This window comes from Sitophilus oryzae, unplaced genomic scaffold (genome assembly GCF_002938485.1).
Source record: "Sitophilus oryzae breed Bouriz unplaced genomic scaffold, Soryzae_2.0 scaffold_907_pilon_pilon, whole genome shotgun sequence".
In the NCBI taxonomy this organism is placed as follows: domain Eukaryota; kingdom Metazoa; phylum Arthropoda; class Insecta; order Coleoptera; family Curculionidae; genus Sitophilus; species Sitophilus oryzae.
This window is the reverse complement of record NW_022147536.1, coordinates 1642483-1665856: the sequence shown is the minus strand read 5'-3', so window position 1 is coordinate 1665856 and position 23374 is coordinate 1642483. Positions and strand designations below refer to the sequence as shown.

The following is a 23374-nucleotide window of genomic DNA, read 5'->3' as shown; positions in this document are numbered from 1 at the left end:
TATTTTTAAATAATAATACAATAACTCTGGAAACTATTAAAAATACCTGTTTTCTACTGAGAATAATTCGAAAATAATTATCAATTTGGCAACATTGAGGATTTGGGCATGCGTAGCATCTGTGCGCAAATGTAGCAAATAAACGTCTAAAGCTTGCTAAAACATGGCTAAAACCTAGTTCAGGCACTTGCGAATTGCGTTTTCTATGGAATTGCGATTTACGAATTGCGAAATGCGTTCTGTTTTCCTTGGAATTGGACGCTTTTAAGGTGTCCTTTGAAGGCGACCAATCAGAACGCTAACAGAACGCATTTCGCAAGTCGTAAATCGTAATTCGCAAGTGCATGAACTAGGCTTAAAGCAGAGTTTTGCGTACCAACGTACTCTGTCTTAGGTTGGCCAGTTCTATGGGTCAGTTAAAAAACACACCATTATCGTCTTTTGATATGCTTCCTCCTTAATTATTTTAATTTTATTCAAAGATGAAAACATGGATATATAACAGAAAACACCTACTTGTAATTTTTCTATTTAAAGGATTTTTTGTTCAATCTGGCAACCATGCTGGTAACAGTGATTTTCGATTTGTTAATCCGGCAACATTGTAGAGTAGAGATGGGGCTCAATCAGTGCCTTCTATTAAAAGATCAGCCTACGGGCGGACTTTTGTTTACTTCATCAGCTGTACATACTTAGATATTGGGTTAGATTCTGTATTCATATTTTGTCGGTTGATTTTTAGTATTATTTGTTATTGTAGTGCAAAAAACTAATTATTTTGGTGTTTAAGTGACATAAAGTACTACCAGATATATGGTCGCTATGATGGTCACTCTGTTTCTCATAAAAAAACACGAAATATTACACGTTTTGTTAAGTGCTTTAACCTAAAAGTGCCCATAAATTTTTTATTTATCGTGATTTTTGTGTGTGTTTTTTAAGACTCTAACAATTCATCAATAAAGCTTAAGTGGAGTGTTTTTTGGTGCTATGCCTCATCTTTGTTATGTTCCTGGTGGAAAGGATAGTTATACTAGGCAGCTTAAAGTATTCAGAAGAGCAAGAAAAGTGGGTACGAGTTATAAATCAAGACAATTCTATTGAAAATATCTTTAATAAACTTAAAAATGATATTCTCCCAGGATGGTATTAAAGAAAACTGAACAATTATGTTAATTTTATTCTTATTGTGGAATCTCCACTCCAAGTGTTGTTGGTTCAACTTCGATAGATTCAAACACGTAAGTAGGTATTATGATCTAGGGAAAAATAAAGAATATGTGTATTAAAGATCATGAAAAAGATTATTATTTTGAGTTCAAAATTAAAAAAGATTTTTGTAAAGACAAGAATGATAAAGTTTAAAAGAAGAATGTGTTTTTGTTTGATAATATAATGTATGTAAAGCATAACATATATTTGTTCAGTAATTTTTACTGAATAGTGTTGATTATTTATAATACCAAATTAATATAAAATATTTAAGTGATGGCTGAATACAATATGAATAAAATAACAATAAAATTGGTATATTTGCAATACAAAATTAAGTTTTAAGAATAAAGGTGTTACTAAAAATATACTAAGAAATTCATATTTCTTTGTTTTAATTGGTCTAATGTTATTTACATTTTACGTAAGAATTATACCGTATCATCGAAAAAATCGGCGTCTAGTTGGCTTGGAAATGAACATCGATGACATTCCCTAAATAACTGTACACATAAAATAATTAACTAGAATTTTACAATCTTGGAAAATTTGATATTCTTGAACCTTGATTCTAAATATTCTAAATTTTTGATTTTCTTGGAATTTAGGTTCGAAAAACGCTGATTGATTTTCATTTGGGTTTTCGTTATTTTTATTTGGTTTAAAAAAACGGTTCGGCTAACATTATAGCCTCCATCAGTGTTGTGTCATATGAAAAAAATAGTGTCGAATATAATCCAAAATTGCATATAAAATATTCACACCAAGCACATAATGTTTACTGCGTACTCCATAGTCAATGTAGATAATTTTAGTGTTAAGAATAATAATTTTAAAAAATATGTGGTCATCTTTTTTGATAAGTTTATATTAGTTTATTAATTGCAGTAAACATTATGAGGTGTGAATTATATTGTATATGTAATTTTTGGATTATATTCGACATTATTTTTCATATGACACAACACTGTGAAAGGCTATAGTTAGCCGAAACGTTTTTTAAACCAAATAAAAATAATGAAAACCCAAATGAAAACTTAATCAGCGTTTTTCCCGAACCTAAAAATCCCAGAAAATCAAAAATTTTAGAATAATTTAACATATAAAATGCCAGCGATCTTCATTTCATAACCATCGCTGACGTCTTTTTAGATAATATTGTATTATTTGTAAATATAATTTTCGAACATTGATACTTGCAAAGTATACATATAAATTTTGTGAATGCAAATAATAATACATCACTATTAGTAGATATTAAATGTTTTTTGTTAAATTAGATCGATTTTCAAACCCCAAAATTTAAAATATATTTACATTTTACCCATTATCTTATGTACCTATACATTATTTGTACATTGTAAAACATTTGCTGCATTTGTATGGTTCATAGTTTATTTGCCAAAGTATTTATTACTATAAATAGGTATATATGTTGTAGTTATTAACTGTATATTATGTATATTTTATTTAGTTCATTATATCATATTTCAAGATATATCATTTTTAAAATACAAACCAAAAATCTGAGGAATAATTATGTTTTCCATATATTCTACAACATATTTATTAATCCGTTATATCTAAGTAGCGTGACGTCATAAATCTCGCCCGTAGCAACGCCCGTAGGCTGATCTTTTAATAGAAGGCACTGGCTCAATCTGTGGGCACAATTTTTTTTTAGCGATTTTTTAAATTGCCTCTGAAATTGAAATTACTAAAAGTAAAATACGGCAGAGTTAATTTATTAATAATTTATATAAACAAAGTGGAATATTAAGTGAGATTGTATTGTTCTAAGGATACTGGTTAATAAAGTTCCGAAAGTAAGTTGATATTCTTAAAACTGTTCAATAGCTGGCGGAAGCCGATTTTCAGGTTAGAATTTTTTATATATATTGATATATTGTATTTATAATTTTCTAAAGGTTTTCAATAGCTGTTTTGAAATATGAAACAGTTTTTATCCCTATTTGAAATGTTTTTATGATATTACTTGTTGTCAGCTATTTAAACATTACACAATATTATCATGTGTGTTTTATTGATCTAAAATTTAACTGAAATTTCAATTTTTGTCTATAAAACGGTCTTTTTTGTGTTTAGTTTTGTGATTTCTTACTGTTGGTAAGTTTAAAAGTCTAGTTATAATGTTTTATATAATTTTAAGAAATTTTCATATGACTTTTTAGGCACCACCTTTGTTAAACCTCAAAGTTAAACCTTAAAGGATTGTCAGATTATTTTTGCAACCCTATCTAAAGTAAGTAGTTAGAAATATTTTTTTATACGTTAATTTAATCTGGCAATCCTCATTATCAACTAAACTTTACCTGCCTGTAACAAGGATATTTTGTTTTAGATTGAACATGTGGCGCAATACAGCACAGTACAAGAAATATTCACGGGCCTTGTCACAAGTGATTAAACAAGCCAAAAATTCAGAATGTGTGTCAGATTTAGATAATATTGCAGTTAATGACAGACTCCATGGTTTTTTGGTAAAGAAAATAAAGGATATTGATGAGTTTAGGATTAGAGCTATATACCTAGAACATGAAAAAACCAAAGCTGAATATTTACATTTATATAGAGATGATTCAAATAACTTATTCTCAGTTAATTTTCGAACTACACCAAAGGATAGTACGGGAAAACCCCATATATTAGAACATACAGTTTTGTGTGGTTCCGAAATGTTTCCTGTGAGGGATCCTTTTTTCAAAATGCTAAATCGATCTTTAGCAACATTTATGAATGCCATGACTGGTTCAGATTATACCATTTATCCCTTCAGCACTCAGAACTATTCGGACTACATAAACTTACAGAAGATTTATTTAGATGCCGTATTTAATCCCCAATTAGCTAAAACTGACTTTATGCAAGAAGGTTGGCGGCTGGAAAATGAAGATGTTAACGATATAAAATCAAAGTTGATTATAAAAGGAGTTGTGTATAATGAAATGAAAGGAGTGTTTGCAGAAAATGAAAATATATTTTGTCAGAAATTGCAAAATTCTATATTGCCTGATCACACTTATGGTGTTGTGTCAGGGGGAGATCCTAAAGACATACCAAATCTTACATGGGAAGGTCTCAAACAGTTTCATAAAGAACACTATCATCCTAGTAATTGCAGATGCTTATCTTATGGTAATTTTCCTTTACTACCTTCTTTAGAATACATAAACGAAGAATACTTTTCAAAATATGCTTATTCCCAACCAAGTAACACTGTTGTACCCAAACAGAAACGATGGAGTGAACCTATAAAAGAACATATAAGTTGTAGATATAATTCAATGGAGGAACCTATAGAAAAACAGAACTATATTGCTATATCTTTGTTATTGTCTGATTGTACAGATGTTTACGAAACTTTCCTTATGCAGTTTCTTACTGATCTCCTTCTAAAAGGCTGCAACTCTGCATTTTATAAAAGTCTTATAGAACCAAACTTTTCAAGTGGATTTACTCCATCTGCAGGCCTAGATACACAATCCAGAGACACTGTATTCACGATAAGTTTAAAAGGTCTGAAGAAAGAAGATTTTGAAAAAGTCGAAGACATTTTTAACAAAACAATTGATGAGGTAATTGAAAACGGATTTGCTCCTGATCATATAGAATCTGTGTTGCATTCAGTTGAGATTGCTTTGAAACACGAAACAAGAAACTTTGGATTGAATTTGCTGTTTCACCTTTCCCCTCTTTGGAATCATTCCACTGATGTTATTTCTGGTTTGGAAGTAAACAAAGTGATTGATCGGTTGAAGAATGAACTTAAAAGTAATCCCCATTACTTACAAGAGGTTGTGAAGAAGTACTTTAAAGAAAACAAACATAAGCTAGTGCTGACTATGAGTCCTGATAAAGAATATGAAAGTAAACAGGAAAAAACTGAGGCGGAATTGTTAAAGAACAAAACAAGAGGTTTAGGAGATAAAGATAAGAAAGAAATATACGAGAACGGTTTGAAATTGAAGGAACTACAAGAAGCGACTCAGAACACTAACTTGTTACCTACTCTTGTCATGGATGATATAAGTTGTGACATAGAGAAAGTCAGTAAAGTTATTGTTAGTATAAACAATGTACACACTCAAATTAACAAAGTAAATTCAAACGGGATAGTTTATTTCAAATCGATATTGAATACTACAGAGTTATCTCAAGAACAACAAATGCTTTTACCGTTATTTTGCTATATAATAAACAAATTGGGGACGGACCAGTTGAATTATAAGGAATTTGAGAGTTTGATGAACAGGAAAACTGCTGGATTAAATTTTATGGCTCACATTGCTGAAAGTTTGTATCACTTGCATACATATGAGCCTGGAGTGTACATTTCTAGTCATTGCTTGGAGAAGAATGTGGAGAACATGTGGGATTTGTGGCAGCAGGTTTTCACCATATCGAAATTGGCCGACGTAGATAGGTGAGTTAATAATTATTAATAATTATACAGGGTTGTTCACCACATACAACACGGAGTATTGTAGCTAAACGATTAGATTTTTACAAATTGTAAGTTTTGGGTTCGTTGAAGTACTATTAGCGCTACAATTTAAAAAATATGTTTACAAGATACAGAGTGTCCCAAATAAATAAAAAATATCAAAGTTGTTTTTTTTAAATCGAACACCCTGTATATTATTACATTTTTAGTTTCTACGATTGAAATAAAGGTATATTTGATAAAGGTTAACTACACTTAAACCTTACCGTTTTTGAAATATTTTCAATTTTGTGAAATTGCAGTCAAAATTTTAAGGCTTCATTTCTTCAAGGGTATCAAAGTTTTTAATATTAAATATTTACTGAAGTTTATTTATTGATCAGTTATTGTGTTGCAATAATAAAAAATATAATGCCTTATACAGAGTGTCTAAAATTTTATTTTAAATAATTACTAGCTTTAAACGGCAATAACTTGTTTAATTTAAATGGAACATTCTGTATATTTTATGAGAATCAGATGCACAATTTAATTTTCTATCAAATTGTATTATACCATTTTTTACCTATCTCTTCAAGTTTCTGTAGAAAATGCATTTTCTTGTAATTTAAAACTCATTTATCAATATACCCATGGAATACTGACATTTTAGGTTATTTTTTATGATGTACCAAATTTTTAAAGAGTACAGATATTAATATTGTCGATATAGTTTGTTTATTTCATTAAAAAATAAAAAAAACTGTTTAAATATTTGTTAAAGAGGACCAATTAATATGATTGCAGTATTCAAACTACATTAATTGACTGTTTGCGTTGATTAATAATAATTGCTCCATATACTAAAAAACTGAATTTTGTTTGTGTATTAGACAGTGTGCTAAAAAGTAACACCCATGGAACACCTTAAAAATTATACCGTATGATCGAATAAAAACGGCGTCCAGTTGGCTTGGAAATGACGATCGATGGCATTTCCTATATAAATTTACATATAAAATGACAGCGATCTTCATTTCATAGCCATCGCTGACGCCGTTTTTATTCGATCATACGGTATTTCATTTTTTGACAAATGCTTATTTATAACAACAGAGACATTCATTTTCATAACTTATTATTATATTGATTTCTGCTTCAAATCCACATTTATTTAGAAAAAATTATTAACGAACATAATTAAGTATGTAATTAATTAGTATTTGGACGGAAATAATGGTGGTAGTATATTTAATTAATGGTATACTCTTTTATAAAGATTTAGATAGTTTCTTTTTGCATACAAATCGGCTAGTAATATTATCATTTTGCTAAAAACGATAATATTACTAGCCTGTACATTTTGTACATTTGTTCCTTTAAAAACAATCTAAAATGTCAATATTCCATGGGTGTATTGATAAATGAGGTCTAAATTATAAGAAAATGCATTTTCTACGAAAACTTGAAGGGATAGGTAAAAATAAAAAGGGATAGGTAAAGGGATAGGTATAATACAATTTGATAGACAATTAAATTGTGCATCTGATTCTCCTAAAATATACAAGGCGTTCCATTTAAATTAAACAAGTTATTGCCGTTTAAAGCGAGAAATAATTTAAAATAAATTTTTAGACACTTTGTATGAGGTAGTATTAATTTTATTATTGCAACACAATAACTGACTTCGAATATATAACTTTGAATAAATAGACTTCAGTAAATATTTAGTATCAAAAACTTTGATACCCTTGGAGAAATGAAGCCTAAAAATGTTTACTGCAATTTCACAAAATTTAAAATATTTCGAAAACGGTAAGGTTTAAGTGTAATAAACCTTAATCAAATTTACCTTTATTGTAATCGTAGAAACTAAAAATGTAATAATATATAGGGTGTTCCATTTAAAAAAAATACAACTTTGATTTTTTAATTTATTTGGGACACTCTGTATCTTGTAAAAATATTTTTAAATTGTAGCTCTAATAGTTCTTCAACGAACCCAAAACTTACAATTTGTAAAAATCTAAACATTTAACTACAATACTCCGTGTCGTATGTGGTGAACAACCCTGTATTTATTGATTTTATATTTATTAATCTCCAATGAATTGTTTTTGATAACTATGAAAGATTGAAAGGCATAGTAAACTCACACTCACTCAGTAGTATAATACAGGGACGGACGAAAAGTTAGTATTCTTCAAAATAGTTAAAAAAGATGTAGGTGGCGCCCTCTACAAGTAGGAGTCATATTGACATCGAAATCAAATTTCTCATGTTAAAAAACTCCCAGATACTAATTTTCATCCAAATACCCAAACTACTTCAGAAATTAGATATTAGGCAAAAATCGAAATAAAACTGAAAGTTCTACATCCTGTATCTCCGAAAGGAAGCATTTTAGAACATATGTTTATACAAACTTTATTACTTATTTTTATGTGCACAATATGCTGCCGAAGTTTCCGCAATACAGTTCGGACCATCCTGTATAGATAATCCCAGAACATATCGTCGGTGAAATGTGATAAACTGCTAACTCCATTATTCCTAATTTTACAGGAGAGCAAAAAAACAGTACAAAAACATATGTACACATGTAGGAAGTATTTTCATGCGTTAATATGATAAAGAAATAAGCTTTTTATTTGCTGGGGAACAATAAAACTCAATATTTCCTGTTACTTAATTTTTTTCAGACACAATAGGGAGATAGCAGATATTCGTTTTGCAGAAATAAGAAATAAAATTATATTTCTGGAGATAGCAACCTTTATTTTTTGAAATTTTGAATATGGAATTGAATATTACCCAAACAGATTTAGAAATAATCAATTAAATTTAAAAAATATGATATCCATAACTATATATTTATCGCAAAATAAAAACACTAAATCACCACAATACACCAAAACACTTTTACTTTTATACTGGACGCGCGTTTCGCCAACCATGTTAGCATCATCAGCAGATGATTATAAACTCTTTATAGTTTTTAGAGTTTTTTATAGTCTTTAGGGTTTATAATCATCTGCTGATGATGCTAACATGGTTAGCGAAACGCGCGTCCAGTGTAAAAGTAAAAGTGTTTTGATGTATTGTGATGATTTAGTGTTTTTATTTTGCTGTGTAACACCAAAGGTTCCAACCCTCAACTGTAATCTTCGATGGTTTCACGGTCAACGGAACTGAATCTTTAGTTTATAATCATCTGCTGATGATGCTAAGATGGTTAGCGAAACGCGCGTCCAGTGTAAAAGTAAAAGTGTTTTGGTGTATTGTGATGATTTAGTGTTTTTATTTTGCTGTGTAACACCAAAGGTTCCAACCCTCAACTGTAATATATATTTATAATATCACTCGATTTTCTTTCTTGTAAATTTAATCTACTACCAATGTTGCCATATTACAAACAAAGTATGTTTTTAAAATAAAAATTAAAAAAACTTTAAACATTTTTTTTTAAAAAATTCCAAATATTCAAAAAATAAATTTCGCGCAAAAAAACCTCATAATCGTGTTTCTTGGGTCGAAATATACTACCCCTAAATATATTTGCACTTATTTAAGACTCACCCTGTATATAATAGGGAAAAATTGACCAAAACCTAAGGCGAAAAAATACGCAAAAATATCCACACGGGCCTCTCCTTACATTGCCACCCGGGCCCCTTTGGCCTAGTGCGACCCTGGATCGACGTACTCTACTAAAGAAACAGACGAGTAAGAATCCGTGTGGTTGCTTTAACGTGATCATATGGGAAATTACGGAGATAGCAGCATTTCGGTGGCTATTTCAGATTACTGGGAGTTAGCAGTATTGTGTCAAAATAGCAAATTTTTTTGAATGGGAAAAAATGCATTTGCTTTTCCTACTTATAGAGTATTTTTTTCTCTTTCTAATGGTATAAAAAAAGTATTAACATAAAAAATGGAGTTAGCAGGTTATCACGTTTTACTGACGATATTGAATTTTCTAAATTTCAGGTTTAAAATGTTGGTACAATTATATATGGCTAACTTGACACATGGCATTGCCGATTCCGGTCACGTCTACGCTATGCAGGCAGCCTCGAGCTTAGTTTCGGCTTCGTCCTACCAGGTGGAGCTACTGTCCGGCCTTCAGCATATCGCCTACATGAAGGGGCTGATTCAGACGTCAAATTATAGCGCTATGCTGGAAGGAATTCTGGACATTGCCAGGACGCTGTTTGACAAGCGAAAAATGAGGTTAGTATATCTTTTTAAAATTATCTTTTCTAAAAATACAATCCCATCAAAAACATAGAATGTAAAAAAATGCCAAGTCTCGCAACACAATTCCTCCACTATAAAAAGTTATTTATTTTATTTTGTCTCTAAGCACCTATTCAACAATTTTGATATAAATTGTTAGTATCAATATTAGTCATCCTTATTTTTATAATAATTATAATGACTTGGCAATTGCATGCACGGCACCATAATTATAAAAAAGAATAATCTACTATTTCGATTACTAAGTAAATCTAATAAACGGTGCACTTAAGAATAAAGTTTTTTAATTACTATAGAATACTAAGGGCTGGCAAAGGATAGTCTTGGGTCGAGATATCCGTACGTAAGAAGAGTACAATGCGTTTATAACGTACTGAACAAAAAGAGGACAGTAAACACGTTGCCAAACGTATGAAATAAACCGAGAAACTGTGCACATCGCTAAGAGACGTGGAAGGGGATATAGCAGATTTGTCGCAGTTGACCGGTCGACCCAATCAATACCTCTGTCAGTACTTAAAGTTCTAGGGAAAGGTGTACGTCATGCGTTCAGTTTCACGATTTAATTACGTCTCGTGATACTTAATTTGTTTATTTATTAACGAGTCGTTGTAATTTTCCCTATAGCTTGAATTTTTTTAAGTGCAAGCTAGAAACACTTGCATTTTTGGTAAAAATAAGTGGAATTGCGTGGGTGTTCGATAGTGGTCGCGCTATTAGAATTATGAATTCAAAAATCGATATCTCGAAATCTATTAGAAATAATAGATTGTAGTTTTTTCAAGAACTTTGTTAATATTTCTGCTGTATTTCCTTTGTAGACAGTATGTGAAAATCTTTATCAATAAAAAAATTACACAATTGCTGAAAATTGCTATGCTCTAAAAGTAAATGGATGGATTGTTTACAATTTTTGAATGGAAAAAAAACCTTATCGAATTTTTCTTATGTAAACATATTGTAAAATATCCGATCTTGAAAATAAAAAAAGTTTCAATATCTAAAGTGGTTCTTAATTTATGGCCTGTTATGTGTTAAAAAGTTGAGTTTTTAAATTATCGCGATTACTGACATTTTCTCGTTATAAAAAAAATGACACCCTAACGATATCCTTATAATTCCATTTCAGATGCTCAGAAACATGTCTAATGATTTTATCTAGTTATCTCTTGAAAAAAAAGTCTTTTAAAAATAAGCGGTTTGCGATCGTGATTTTACTTTACTTGATAGGGAAAGGCGTATCGGCAACGCCGCAACAGCACACCGTCGCGCGTCGCGTCTGTCGGTCGCATTTCTCTCACTCCGACTTAATAAGATCCCTATGCGATTTACTTCCACACATGTAAATGCCGACCCAAAAGGAACAGTTGCCAGCACGGTATCATATCGTGCAATTGCCAAGTCATTATAATTATTATAGAAATAAGGGTGACTAATATTGATACTAACAATTTATATCAAAATTGTTGAATAGGTGCGTAAAGAGAGACTAAATAAAAAAACTGACTTGGTTTTACATGAGATCTCACAACTTTTTATAGCGGAGGAATTGTGTTGCGAGACTTGGCATTTTTTTTTGGATGGGATCTTATTTCTTTTTGTAGGTTATCCTTCTATTTTTTTTCGGGTCATTCAAAATAATATTAAAAAAGTTTGACTAGTTCATAAACTTTGAATTATCGTATAATTAATTAAAGTCAGATAATATCAATTGAATTAATTCTAGTTTTCTTGTGTTTCCGAGACTTGTGTTTCCGACTTTCGTTATAACTCAAATATCAACTTTAAAAATGTTCAATTCAGGATTTTACCAATGCTTGTTCAAAATTATTTTTTTGTCAATTTTACACACCACTGTTTGGTTTTTATATGATTCAAAATAAAAAATATATAAATTGTAAAATTAGTAATTTTTTAATGGCCATAATGCGTTCTTTCAAAATCATCGAACAACTAAATCATTTCCATAGATCCAGTGACGTACCGTGACTTTGAATTTTGAGACCAAAAACTGACAAATAATTTGTCAAAAAAATCATATTACAGCTATATGTTTTATTTTGCATAAAAATGTTAACTAATAAGTTAGAATAATTATATTTCTTTCCTAACTAAGTGGTTTTATCGCTAAATTTAACTAAAGCTAAGTACAACACAAATCTTAAATACGTGGAATATTATAACTACAAATACATCGTAAAAGACTATTTTGGTAGCATTCTGAACGAGGATTCAAGTTAAACTTTTTAGAAAATAATTTAAAGGAAAAATGAACCTGCTCAGATGCTTGTTCCGAGTAAAATCCTAGAGCTCTATGATTTGCTTTTATAAACTATGGCACATGATGCAGAATTGCATGAATCTTTGGAGTTATCTTACTACCTTAAGTTGAGTATTTCCAATCTAAATTGTTCGATGTCATGTTCAAAATGTTTGTTTAGTGCTTGACCAAAACAACCCGAAACTACTTGATTGAATGCAGAAAACACTGCAATATATTTATTTCCTAAATAAAAAATGTTTAGGTTTTTGCTTCTTAAAACTTTGAATAGGATTCTTTACCGGGCGATATCGTCTTCAAAATATCCACTTTCTTTAAAAATTTATGGCGTTATTTCCGTTACATTTTTCATAATGATCTAGTTTCAATCCTGCTTTTTTTTTATCCATTCTGTTGCAACATTGGTATCCTCCAATTCAAGACAATCAAATAGTTTTTGAACCACACTTAACAAAAGGTGAAGCTCAGGAGGGGGAATATACTTTAAGACAGGTGCTCCTTCGTCGCCAATGATTAAATGTATGTTTATACAGTTTTCTAAAAAATAATTGCCCTTTTTTATATGGTTCATTGAACAACAGTTTAAAAAATACAAAAAAAAAATATTTAAAAAAAAACTCTTACTAAAATCTTTGGCTTTTGTTATATTTCCTCTAGATTGTTGCCATAAATTTGTATTTTCTGTAATACTTTTGATAGTTCTGAATGATCCTTTAATTTCCATTTCCTTTATACATTTACATCACACCATGGGCAAGTGTGAGTGGATGAATTTGACTGAAGACCAAGGAGAATCATAATAAGCTTAAAGTCAGCGGCAAAAGTATAGGAACAAATTCGACATATGGACTGCAGATCTAACGTCTCAAAGAGGCTTTTAATGTTAGCATAATATTCAGAAAACTTTGGTCCTAATTATGAATAGTTTATTAATTCCAGCACTTTTATATTTCTTGAAATATTCGGGATCATTTTCAGGGAGCCCATTCAGACAAACTTTAAGTGATCCACTACCACTATCAATGCCAATTTTTAGATGAAAATCTTCAGGTAATTCTCTAATTTCCAAAATATATGATAGAAGACCAGATAAATCTAAGCAGTATACAAAAATTAATATTAACTGAATTAACTTTTTTCCTATAAATTATTTTTTAAAATGTGATTTTCTGAACTTGAATTCTAGTTCAGAATGCTACCAAAATAGTCTTTTACGATGTATTTGTTGTTATAATAGTACACGTATTTAAGATTTGTGTTGTACTTAGCTTTAGTTAAATTTACCGATAAAACCACTTAGTTAGGGAAGAGTTATAATTATTCTAACTTATTAGTTAACATTTTTATGCAAAATAAAACATATAGCTGTAATATGATTTTTTTGACAAATTATTGTTTCAGTTTTTGGTCTCAAAATTCAAAGTCACGGTACGTCACTGGATCTATGGAAATGATTTAGTTGTTCCATGATTTTGAAAGAACGCATTATGGTCATTAAAAAATTACTAATTTTACAATTTATATATTTTTTATTTTGAATCATATAAAAACCGAACAGTGCACACATTTTATTTTTTATTTCGAAAAGTATAAGAGATAAATCCGTGAATTATTGTTTAAGATATGTATTTAATATTTTACAATCAGAATATTAACGAAAATAAAATAAAAAAAATTATGCCCCAATGCAGCCTCGAACTCGAGCCTCCCGAGTTCGGCCTTCCGAACTAGCGGAATACTTTGCCACCGCGCTATCAAGCCTTGGTCGAAATATTTTGAAGCATAGCATTTAACATATTAAACTAAAAAAATAAATAGGGACTTCATTACAAGTTATAGTCTGACTAGAATAAAATCATAATCCTTGAATTATTGTTGGTACATTGATATATAAATAAAATCAGAAGAGACCGCTCCGATCAATTCTAGTTTTCTATCTTTTTCTCGATTGGAAAGCCAGCTACCGGTAGCGGCTAGACAGGTAACTTTTAATCCGTAAGGATATTTCGAGATTTTTCATTTTTTCCTTTCGTTATAAGCTTAAAGCTACCTAAAATTCTAAATTTGGAGTTTGTGACACATCTAGAAGTACCTTAGAATTTTGATGATCTGTCAGTGAGTCAGTGTCGAAATTAAAGAAATTTGAGACAAGCGATAATTCATAAACTATGAGAGATAATTACTAGATATTTTGATAACCTAGCCAGCTATAGTATGTCTTTAAGTGTAGTGAAAATTAATATTCTTGCTTTATTCACAACGAAGTTACAGGGTGGTCAAAAGTGCCGCTAATACCTTCGAGAAAAGCATGGTACGGCTGGGCTCGACTTACTCGACTACTAATTGTCAACAGTGGTTTAGTAATAAACAAATTTGCCTAACGGACAAAAAACTGCTTAACAAACTTGACATTGATAAACTCATTTTTGCGAGACCGTACTTTCCAGGTGCGTGTGGGATCAGCACTTTCTGACGAATACTTGGTTCACAGTGGTGTGCCACAAGGCTCAGTATTGGGCCCGCTACTATTTATTATTTACTTGAGTGACTTATACTCTACCCTTAAAACCAACTATACATCCTTCGCCGACGATACAAATGTGTACTGCAACCCCGTAACAGAAAAAAAAATTGCTCCAAGAAGACTTAACAACCATTAAATCGTGGACGAATATCTGGAAAATGCCACTGAACAACTCAAAATGCACCATTCTCCACATTGGCCCTAATAACTCACATCAACGATACTATCTGGAGCAGACAGAAGTCTCAAGTGTGCAACATCAAAAAGACCTAGGCATTGAAATTGCGGAAAATCTGAAGTGGGAATACCATATAAATCGCATAGTTAAACAAGACAATACAATGATCTACTTAATAAAAGCAGCATTTGCAAACAAATCAGGCGAGATGATACTCAAGTTGTATAAGTCATACATTAGACCAAAGACTGAATATGCACAATGCATATGGAACCCCTATTATGTCAAGGACATTGAAATGCTTGAGCGTGTTCAGCCGAGGGTCACTAAGATTCCTTTGGAGATGAGGAATTTGCCATACGAGAATCGACTGCAAAGGCTTGGTCTAACAACTCTTCGTGAACGGAGAATTCGTGGCGATCTCATCGAGACATTCAAGATTACAAGTGGCTACTATGGATGCGTCATGAACATCTTCTATATCAGTGAAACGCACAACCGTAGGGGACATAACAAAAAATTGGATAAAGAACGCTGTAATAAGCCCTTCAGGCGGAACTTTATTACAAATAGAGTAGTGTATAGCTGGAACAGGCTCCAGTATGATACAGTGAATGCTACAAGTGTCTATACATTTAAGAATAGACTTGTGATGTGGAAATGAAGAGCTGGAACAACCTTTTTATTCACTACATGTGATCGTAAACTGTGATGTTAATTTTGATTTGTAATTTGTTTTTTAATTGAATGTACGCAGTGCAATATTTATTTATTTATTTTTACAAATGTGATAGATAAATGTGATTATGTGATTCAATAGTCTCATCGGGTTTTACCCGCCTGCTGTTGATTTTTGTAATAATAATAATAATAACTTTCGCGTTTATAATTTTAGTAAGGATTCCTTTAATTTTTAGCGATAAACCACAATTTAGTTTTTTATATGACAGTGTGACTGTCGAAAGCAACATACCTACGGCCAGTGGCGGATTAGGGGGGGGGCGGAAGGGGCGGTCCGCCCCGGGCCCCGTCTTTTAGGGGGCGTCCAAATCTTAATAAGTAATTTTTTATTTAACTGGCAAACAAGACCAATATGTGTTCAGTAGTTATAAAGCAGTTTGTAGGTGGAGTATGCAAACCATACGTATACGCCAACTATAAACAGTATAAATAGAAGCAGATATTTACTTAATTATCAATTATTAGGCCCCAGTAATTGCCAATGGCATTTTCTATTTAGGAAATTAGATCAAGGGCTAATTTTCTTTGTTTAAAATATGGAATAATTATTATTTTTTATATATTTTGAGACTGAATTTATTTATTTTAGCTTTTAAGTTATTTTTTAATGGTTTCATTATTAATTTTTAGTAAATAAACATTTTAAATTACAACCAATGCACAACATAACTTATATTCTAGCTTCATTACTGATGATGAGCAGTGAAATCTTTAGTATAACGGGGGTCACGGGCCTGAGACAGCGAAGGGGCCCCTCGAATCTTGGAGGACTTACAAAATCGCGATATTTTGTCGTGGTATTTCCCTGGAAGCATTTTTGAGAAAAAAATATTTAAAATTTTTGGACGAAACAAACTACCTGTCAAAAAAATTTGTACAGCCTTAATACTTGTATATAGTATATACAAATTTAGTGATTATTACCGTATAAATACTTGTCAAATTTAGTGATTATCACAGCCCCTGTGACGTAAAGAAAAGACACGTGGCTATTTATTTCAAAAATTAAATTGTTCAAATGTCATATAATAATGGCGGTAGCTCTCATGGAATTGAGCGATTAAAAAATTATCATAAATAATTTTTTTTCAAATGGAAACCCACTTTTTTATTTCACTAGTGAAAAGGTTTTCCAATTCGTTACGTTTTAACTAGACATATATACCTAAAATAAATCTTCTCTTTATGGTACAGTGGCTGTGGCAATCACTAAATTTGACGTTTAGGCTATATAAATATTTTTGACAGGCAGTTTTTTTCCTCCAAAAATTATAAATATTTTTTTTTTCTCAAAAACGGTTAACGTTAGGTATAGACTGTTTAATATCAAAATTCATAAAATTTTACAGAGAATTTAAGAAGTATGTAATAAAAAATGGGGTCACTCATTTAAAATAAGAAAGTTGCTGTCAACTTCCGGTACTTCCGAAAGTGCCGCCATATTGAAAATATTTTTAATCGATAGATCTCATTATGAAACAATGATATGCACAAATCTCATATCTAGATATTGTGGTTCTCTAGAAACTCCTAACGCAGGCTCAGCCTGGGACACACTGTATAAATACTTGAATTTTGTCGACTATTATACATACGTCATTCAATTTTTACAAAATGTGTATAGAAGTTTATCATTATCTAAACAGACTGGGGGCCACATTTAGCTTCGCCGCGCCGCACAGTGGAACGAGCTTATGGGAGCGGTTGGACATTAGGTTTTTTACTTGATACTTTCAATCTGGAAAACTTAAAATTATTTATATATACTGTAATATTATGTAAAGAGGGACGTCTTAAATTATAACAAAAAATTGTTGCCTTACATAACTTAAACCATATATAGGGCGCCCTAAAAATATAGTGTGTTTTACCAAAACCAATTTTTTTAAAGCCCATAACTTTGCTTCATTGTTATCAAATTTTTTCGTTTTGAGTTTTTTTGGAGTGGAGGAACTTTGAGTTTTATTAGAAAAAATATTTTTAATAGATTAATAATTTATTATATAGGGTGGTCAACAAAAATGAGCCTTTGAAAATTGTTCATTACTCAAACATTTTTCTTCTTCTTGCGGTGCCGTGCCTGTCTTCAGGCGTTGGCGATCTCCATGACTATTTCGTGGAAGAGTTCTCTATCTTCTGCTGCATGAAACAGCCTCTCCACCCCCAGACCGGTCCAGTTCCGTATATTTCTGAGCCATGACAGTTTCTTTCGACCTACCCATCTTCTACCTTCGACTTTTCCTTGAATAATCAAACGAGGAATATAATATTTGGTGCCACGCATTATGTGTCCGAAGTAGATCACCTTTCTGGCCTTGATGGTGGTTAACAGTTCCCGATCTTTGTTCAGCTGTCCAAGAACTTCCTCGTTGCTTATATGTTCGGTCCAAGAAATTTTAAGAATTCTCCGGTAGCACCACATTTCAAAGGCTTCTATTTTATTTATATTCTCGACTTTTAGCGTCTATGTCTCGCATCCGTAAAGAAGAGTGGACCATATGTAACAACGTAGTGTTCGCAATCGGGTTTGCGGTGATAGGTTTCTATTAGTGAGCGTGGTATTCCATTTTTTGAATGTTCTACGTGCCATTTCAATTCTTGCCTTTACTTCTTCGTCACATGTATTTTCACTATTTAGCCAGCTTCCTAAATATCAAAAATGTGGTACTTGTTCAATATTGTGTCCGCTGATTTTTATCGGGATTGGATTAATTTTTGGTAATTTTGGAAAGCTAATGCTTTGAAATATACAAATTTAATGTCAAAATTGATATTTCATAAAAATTGAAGATGACGAACAATTTTAAAAATTAGGTACTTTTAAGTTTGTATTTTAATAAACGCAGTTTTAGATAAAGTTAATGTTTTCTGGACAAAATAATGTTAAAAAATAATGGTTTAGCATGTTTTTCTTTTCGTTTTTGAATATTTCAGCCAAGTGATAACCATATTAAATTACTGCATATTTGAAAATTATTTGAACGACTAGCATTATTTCTTAATGTCAGGGTAAATGTCAAATAAGGCGTGCGGGAAAGTATCACTTTACGCATTTGTTAGGAAAATAACTATAGTAAAGTGATAGAACACTAATTTCTCATTAAAAAGTCCTATTTGAGAATTATTTTTTTAATAGTTCTGCTTATAATAATAAAAACCGTAGATGTATCCTAATGGAGGGGGGTGCAATGATTTGGATATAATCTACTAATATACGATTTAGGATAGTACCTAATAATAATATCGGAATAACAATATATTTTTAAAGCCAGACTTGTTCAACCTATGTAAATTACTTAAAAGCCCCTTGGAAATAGTATCCATCGTATAGTTCAAATTTTGTTTTTTTTCAAAAAACGGCAAATTGGGGCAACTTTTTTATATATGTTTATAATAAGGGTATAATGGTCTACTATATGCCGGTATTCTTTTTATGGTACCTTGCGGCACTTACTTCATATTTCTTGATGATTAGATCTATAATAAAAATTCAAAACTTTTTATTCAAAAATATATAGTGGGTGATTGATGAGATGTATGTACAAAATTTTGCCAAAAATTCATTCACAAAGAACGAGTTAAATTAAAAAAATAATATTTTTTAAAAAACCTACCGCAGCTTGGGCAATAAAAAAATCAAATTGTGGTAATATTTTCAACATGAATTAGCATTTTTGAAAACGGTTAATTTTAAACCTTTGTAAAAACGACAAAATACATTTTTGTTTTATAAAAATCAGTTTTTAAGAGAGGACTGACATTTGTTTTTTTGAAACTACCATATTCAGTTTTCCATTTTCCCAAAAAAAATTTTAGCCCCATGTCCAACATTTAACATGGACTCGTTCCATTGTGCGCCGCCCCGGGCCCCCGACAGGCTAGTCCGCCACTGCCTACGGCAGAAGTGTATTGATTTACTTATATCGCCTTTGTTTTCAGGGTCGCTATAAATACGTCTCCAGAAAACCAGTCCGCCATTTTGCGCACTTACGAAAACTTCACATCCCATCTTCCATCCAACGCCAATACCCTTTCCCCAGAAAACTCCTACATCACGGGAAAAACCTGGACATCTTCCGACTCCGTCAACTGTCAGCACCACGTCATCAACATCCCCGTGAATTTCTGCAGCAAAGCCGTGCTAACGTCACCGTTTGCCACGCCGGATCACGCGTCATTAAGGATTTTGGCCAGGTTCCTATCTTCGAAGTACCTCCATCCGGAACTCAGGGAAAAACGAGGAGCTTACGGCGCTGGGGCGCGTTTGTCTTCTGATGGAGTTTTGGCATTTTACAGCTACAGAGATCCCAACGGAGCCGAGACGCTTGACGTGTTTGACGGCTCCTACGATTGGTTCAAGAAAGAATTTAAGAATGCGACTGATCAGGATCTTTTAGAGGCTAAATTGGGAGTGTTTCAGTCAGTTGACGCTCCTATACCCCCTAGTTCTAAAGGATTTGATGAGTTCAGCAGGAGGTTGACTCCAGCTCTGCTTCAGAGGCATAGGGCTGACATAATGGCGGTGAAAAAGAGCGACTTGGAGAATGTGGTGGAGAAATATTTGGGAGAAGATAACACCTTCAATTGCGGTAAAGTGATTTTGGGATCCAAAAACGAGAAAGTTGACATGTCGGCGAGAAAAGATGAGATCTGGACTGTTGTAGATAGTGCTTAAAGTTATATATTGTTGAGTTTTTAATACATTACATGTAATAAAATTATAGGTTTTGTATGTTTATTTATGTCGTGTTAAAAGTTTGAAACCAGTTGTATTGGTTTTACTAAAAATTTGTATTGATTTTTATAAAATAAAACTGTTGAAAAAAGAATTTCATGTAGAAGTGTTATGACGTTTATGTTTATTAAAGTATTTGAATTTTGAATTATTTTTTTATATACTACCTCAAGAATGATGTCTAAATATCTTAAAACTATCTATTCATTATCAAAACCATTGTTATTTGTTATCTTTGGTTGTTTGATGCTATTTGTCATGGCATTTTATAAATTACCACCTTCTTTTATGTATTCCAAGATCTCCGTGGCTTCTAACAATTGAACTGATGGGATGTTTCAGTTGATTTTATTCTAAATCGCCCAAAAACACCACCTCATTGAGATCCCCGTCAATTATTGCAGCAAAGATGTGCTTACGTTACCATTTGTCACACCCAGTGAGTAAAGAATACAAGGACATGCCACGCCTATATATCTATGGGCTGCAGCAGATTTTGTTACGTTAGGCGCCATTTTTTTTAGAAGTAACGAATGAGCCATCAGCGACAATTTTAGCGATTTTTAATAGTTTGTTGTGTATAGTGAACTTAGTATAAATTTTATTACACTGGTAATCTGTTCAGCTTTCAAGTGTGAAAGGCGCAATGATAAGAAAGAGCCAGGAGTTTCGTTTCATAGGAAAATAAACAGTTCCCTCCACCTTTTTTAGCGTTTTTTTTTATTGAATTCGATAATTATGTTTCTGATATTTTATGTACTTGATATGTGCTATACGTGGATATTAGTTTTGTACCTTTTGTTAACACTTTAATACGTTTTTTTCGTAATTAAATAGTATGGTACCACTGCATACACCATAGGGGTAGTCAAAACATTTATCAAAAATATAAATATCGCTTCAATCGGGTATGTTAGGAAAAAATGTACCACGCCACTGTTTGGAAGAATGGTAACAGTTTGGTCTCTGGTGTTATTTATCCTTGTATTCTTTAGCCATTGGTCACACCAAATCACGCGATTCTTAAAGATTCTAGCCAGAGGTCGTCCAAAAAATTCAATTTGCCTGTGAATTAAAATGACAGACACAACATGGACACAACTGTCACTGTCCTGGATCCTCCTATTGGACAGACTATACATTTTTTTATTAGTTAGTTGCTCTTTTATTTATCTCCTTTTCTCTACTGACATTCAGCATGGATTAAAAAAATAGTCCGTATGTTTTCATTATATTTCAGAATATTTATTTTTTGTAATTTGTACTTATCATAAAACGTTTCTATTTTCATTTATAAGCTTTTATATTACAGGGTTGTTCACCACATACGACACGGAGTATTGTAGCTAAATGATTAGATTTTTACAAGTTGTAAGTTTTGAGTTCGTTGAAGGACTATTAGAGATACAATTTAAAAATATCTTTACAAGATACAGAGTGTCCCAAATAAATAAAAAATATCAAAGTTGTATTTTTTTAAATGGAACACCCTGGTTATTACATTTTATTTCACGATTAAAATTAAAATTAAGCCGTGATTAAGCGTCTATTACATTTAAACCTTACCGTTTTCTGAAAGCAGTAAAAATTTTAAGGCTTCATTTCTCCAAGGGTATCAAAGTTTTTAATACTAAATATTTACTGAAGTCTATTTATTGATCAGTTATTGTGTTGCAATAATAAAAATAATACTTACAGTAAATATTTAGTTTTAAAAACTTTGATACCTTTGTTTGATACCCTTAGAGAAATGCAGCCTTAAAATTTTTACTGCAATTTCACAAAATTGAAAATATTTCAAAAACGGTAAGGTTTAAGTGTAATAGACCTTAATCAAATTTACCTTTATTTTAATCGTAGAAACTAAAAATGTAATAATGTACAGGGTGTCCCATTTTGGTTGAAATCATAGGGTATCTCCGTTATTAGTGAAGATAGAAGGGTGCGGTTTGCAACACACCTGTCCCACTTTTTTCGTCAAACGGAAGATGCTGCAAAACAAAATTTTCATAGCCCTCATTCATTTCTGAGCTACAGGGGTCTTTTCAAAAATTTTGCAATTTGGGACATACCCCCTGTATCTCTGTTATTGTTAAAGGTATCGAGAAGGCAAAAAAACTGCTTATTGTAGAACTTTTTACGTAGAATACAGTGACGTAGTCATATGATCTGTCTTGCTATGAGCTTCTCTTCTCAAAATATATATCACTCTATATTTATTTTCACTATTTACTGCAATATTTAAAATATATCATTTTCTTATTAGTAGGTCGTGATAAATAACAAAAAATCAAAATGATAATTACTAAAATAGTCATACACATATTAAAATTTATTTCGGATTGATATATTTTACTTTTGAAATAACTGTTACCACTGAAACTGTGAATATATTTTTCTTTTTTTTATATGGAATGGGTTTGCAAATATCTAAATCTTGAATTATTAAAGCATTTTTCAGGTGTTCGACATTGTTGTAGTGCCCACGATATATTTCGTATTTCAAAAATCCCCAAAATCAGAAATCGAGAACGGCGAAATCCGGGAATCGAGGAGGCTATCAATATGCGTTCATTGGTTCCAATTCATTGATTTGAAAAATAATAATTTAACAGTATTCTAATATTTCCATAGTTATGAGGAGGAATGTTCCCCATCTTGCTAAAGGAGTATCTAAAATTTCCGATACGATAGATTATTCTTACGTATACACGTATTCCAAGATTTACAAATAGCGGTAGAGAGTTAAGTTTCCCTAATATATAAAGAATTTATTAGCGGCTTCCAAAATAAAACAAGAGACAGATAGCAGTATACTTTTAATAATTCTTTAGTTTCTTTTATTATCAATCATGGCCTACTAATAAATATGATCTTTTAATAAAAACTTTTAAATATAGCAGTAAATAGTGAAAATAAATATAGAGTGATATATATTTTTGAGAAGCTTATGGTAAGACAGATCATATGATTTATAAATATACAGGGTGTTCCATTTA

General features: G+C 31.5%; 1 protein-coding gene across 4 annotated transcripts; it reads left to right on the top strand.

Annotated features, from left to right (window-relative positions):
* The first annotated feature begins 2871 nt into the window (after positions 1–2871).
* On the top strand, positions 2872–20469 carry LOC115890631 (presequence protease, mitochondrial). Of its 4 annotated transcripts, XM_030910915.1 has the most exons (5): positions 3173–3339; positions 3405–3475; positions 3575–5656; positions 9647–9889; positions 19580–20469. In XM_030910915.1, the coding sequence occupies exons 3-5, from the start codon at positions 3582–3584 to the stop codon at positions 20313–20315; spliced, it is 3054 nt and encodes a 1017-aa protein (XP_030766775.1). In that variant the 5' UTR covers positions 3173–3339; positions 3405–3475; positions 3575–3581; the 3' UTR covers positions 20316–20469. The 4 variants fall into 4 exon arrangements, with proteins under 4 accessions (XP_030766776.1, XP_030766774.1, XP_030766775.1 ...); XM_030910916.1 differs by lacking the exons at positions 3173–3339; positions 3405–3475 and adding an exon at positions 2872–3038; XM_030910914.1 differs by lacking the exons at positions 3173–3339; positions 3405–3475 and adding an exon at positions 2872–3090.
* The last annotated feature ends 2905 nt before the right edge of the window (positions 20470–23374 follow it).

Bases quoted from the DNA above. Each gene is read 5' to 3' on its own strand.
- LOC115890631 (XM_030910916.1), top strand. From the start codon at position 3,582: ATGTGGCGCAATACAGCACAGTACAAGAAATATTCACGGGCCTTGTCA. The intron at 5,657-9,646 runs GTGAGTTAATAA...TCTAAATTTCAG, and splicing joins AAATTGGCCGACGTAGATAG to GTTTAAAATGTTGGTACAAT. The intron at 9,890-19,579 runs GTTAGTATATCT...CTTTGTTTTCAG, and splicing joins TTTGACAAGCGAAAAATGAG to GGTCGCTATAAATACGTCTC.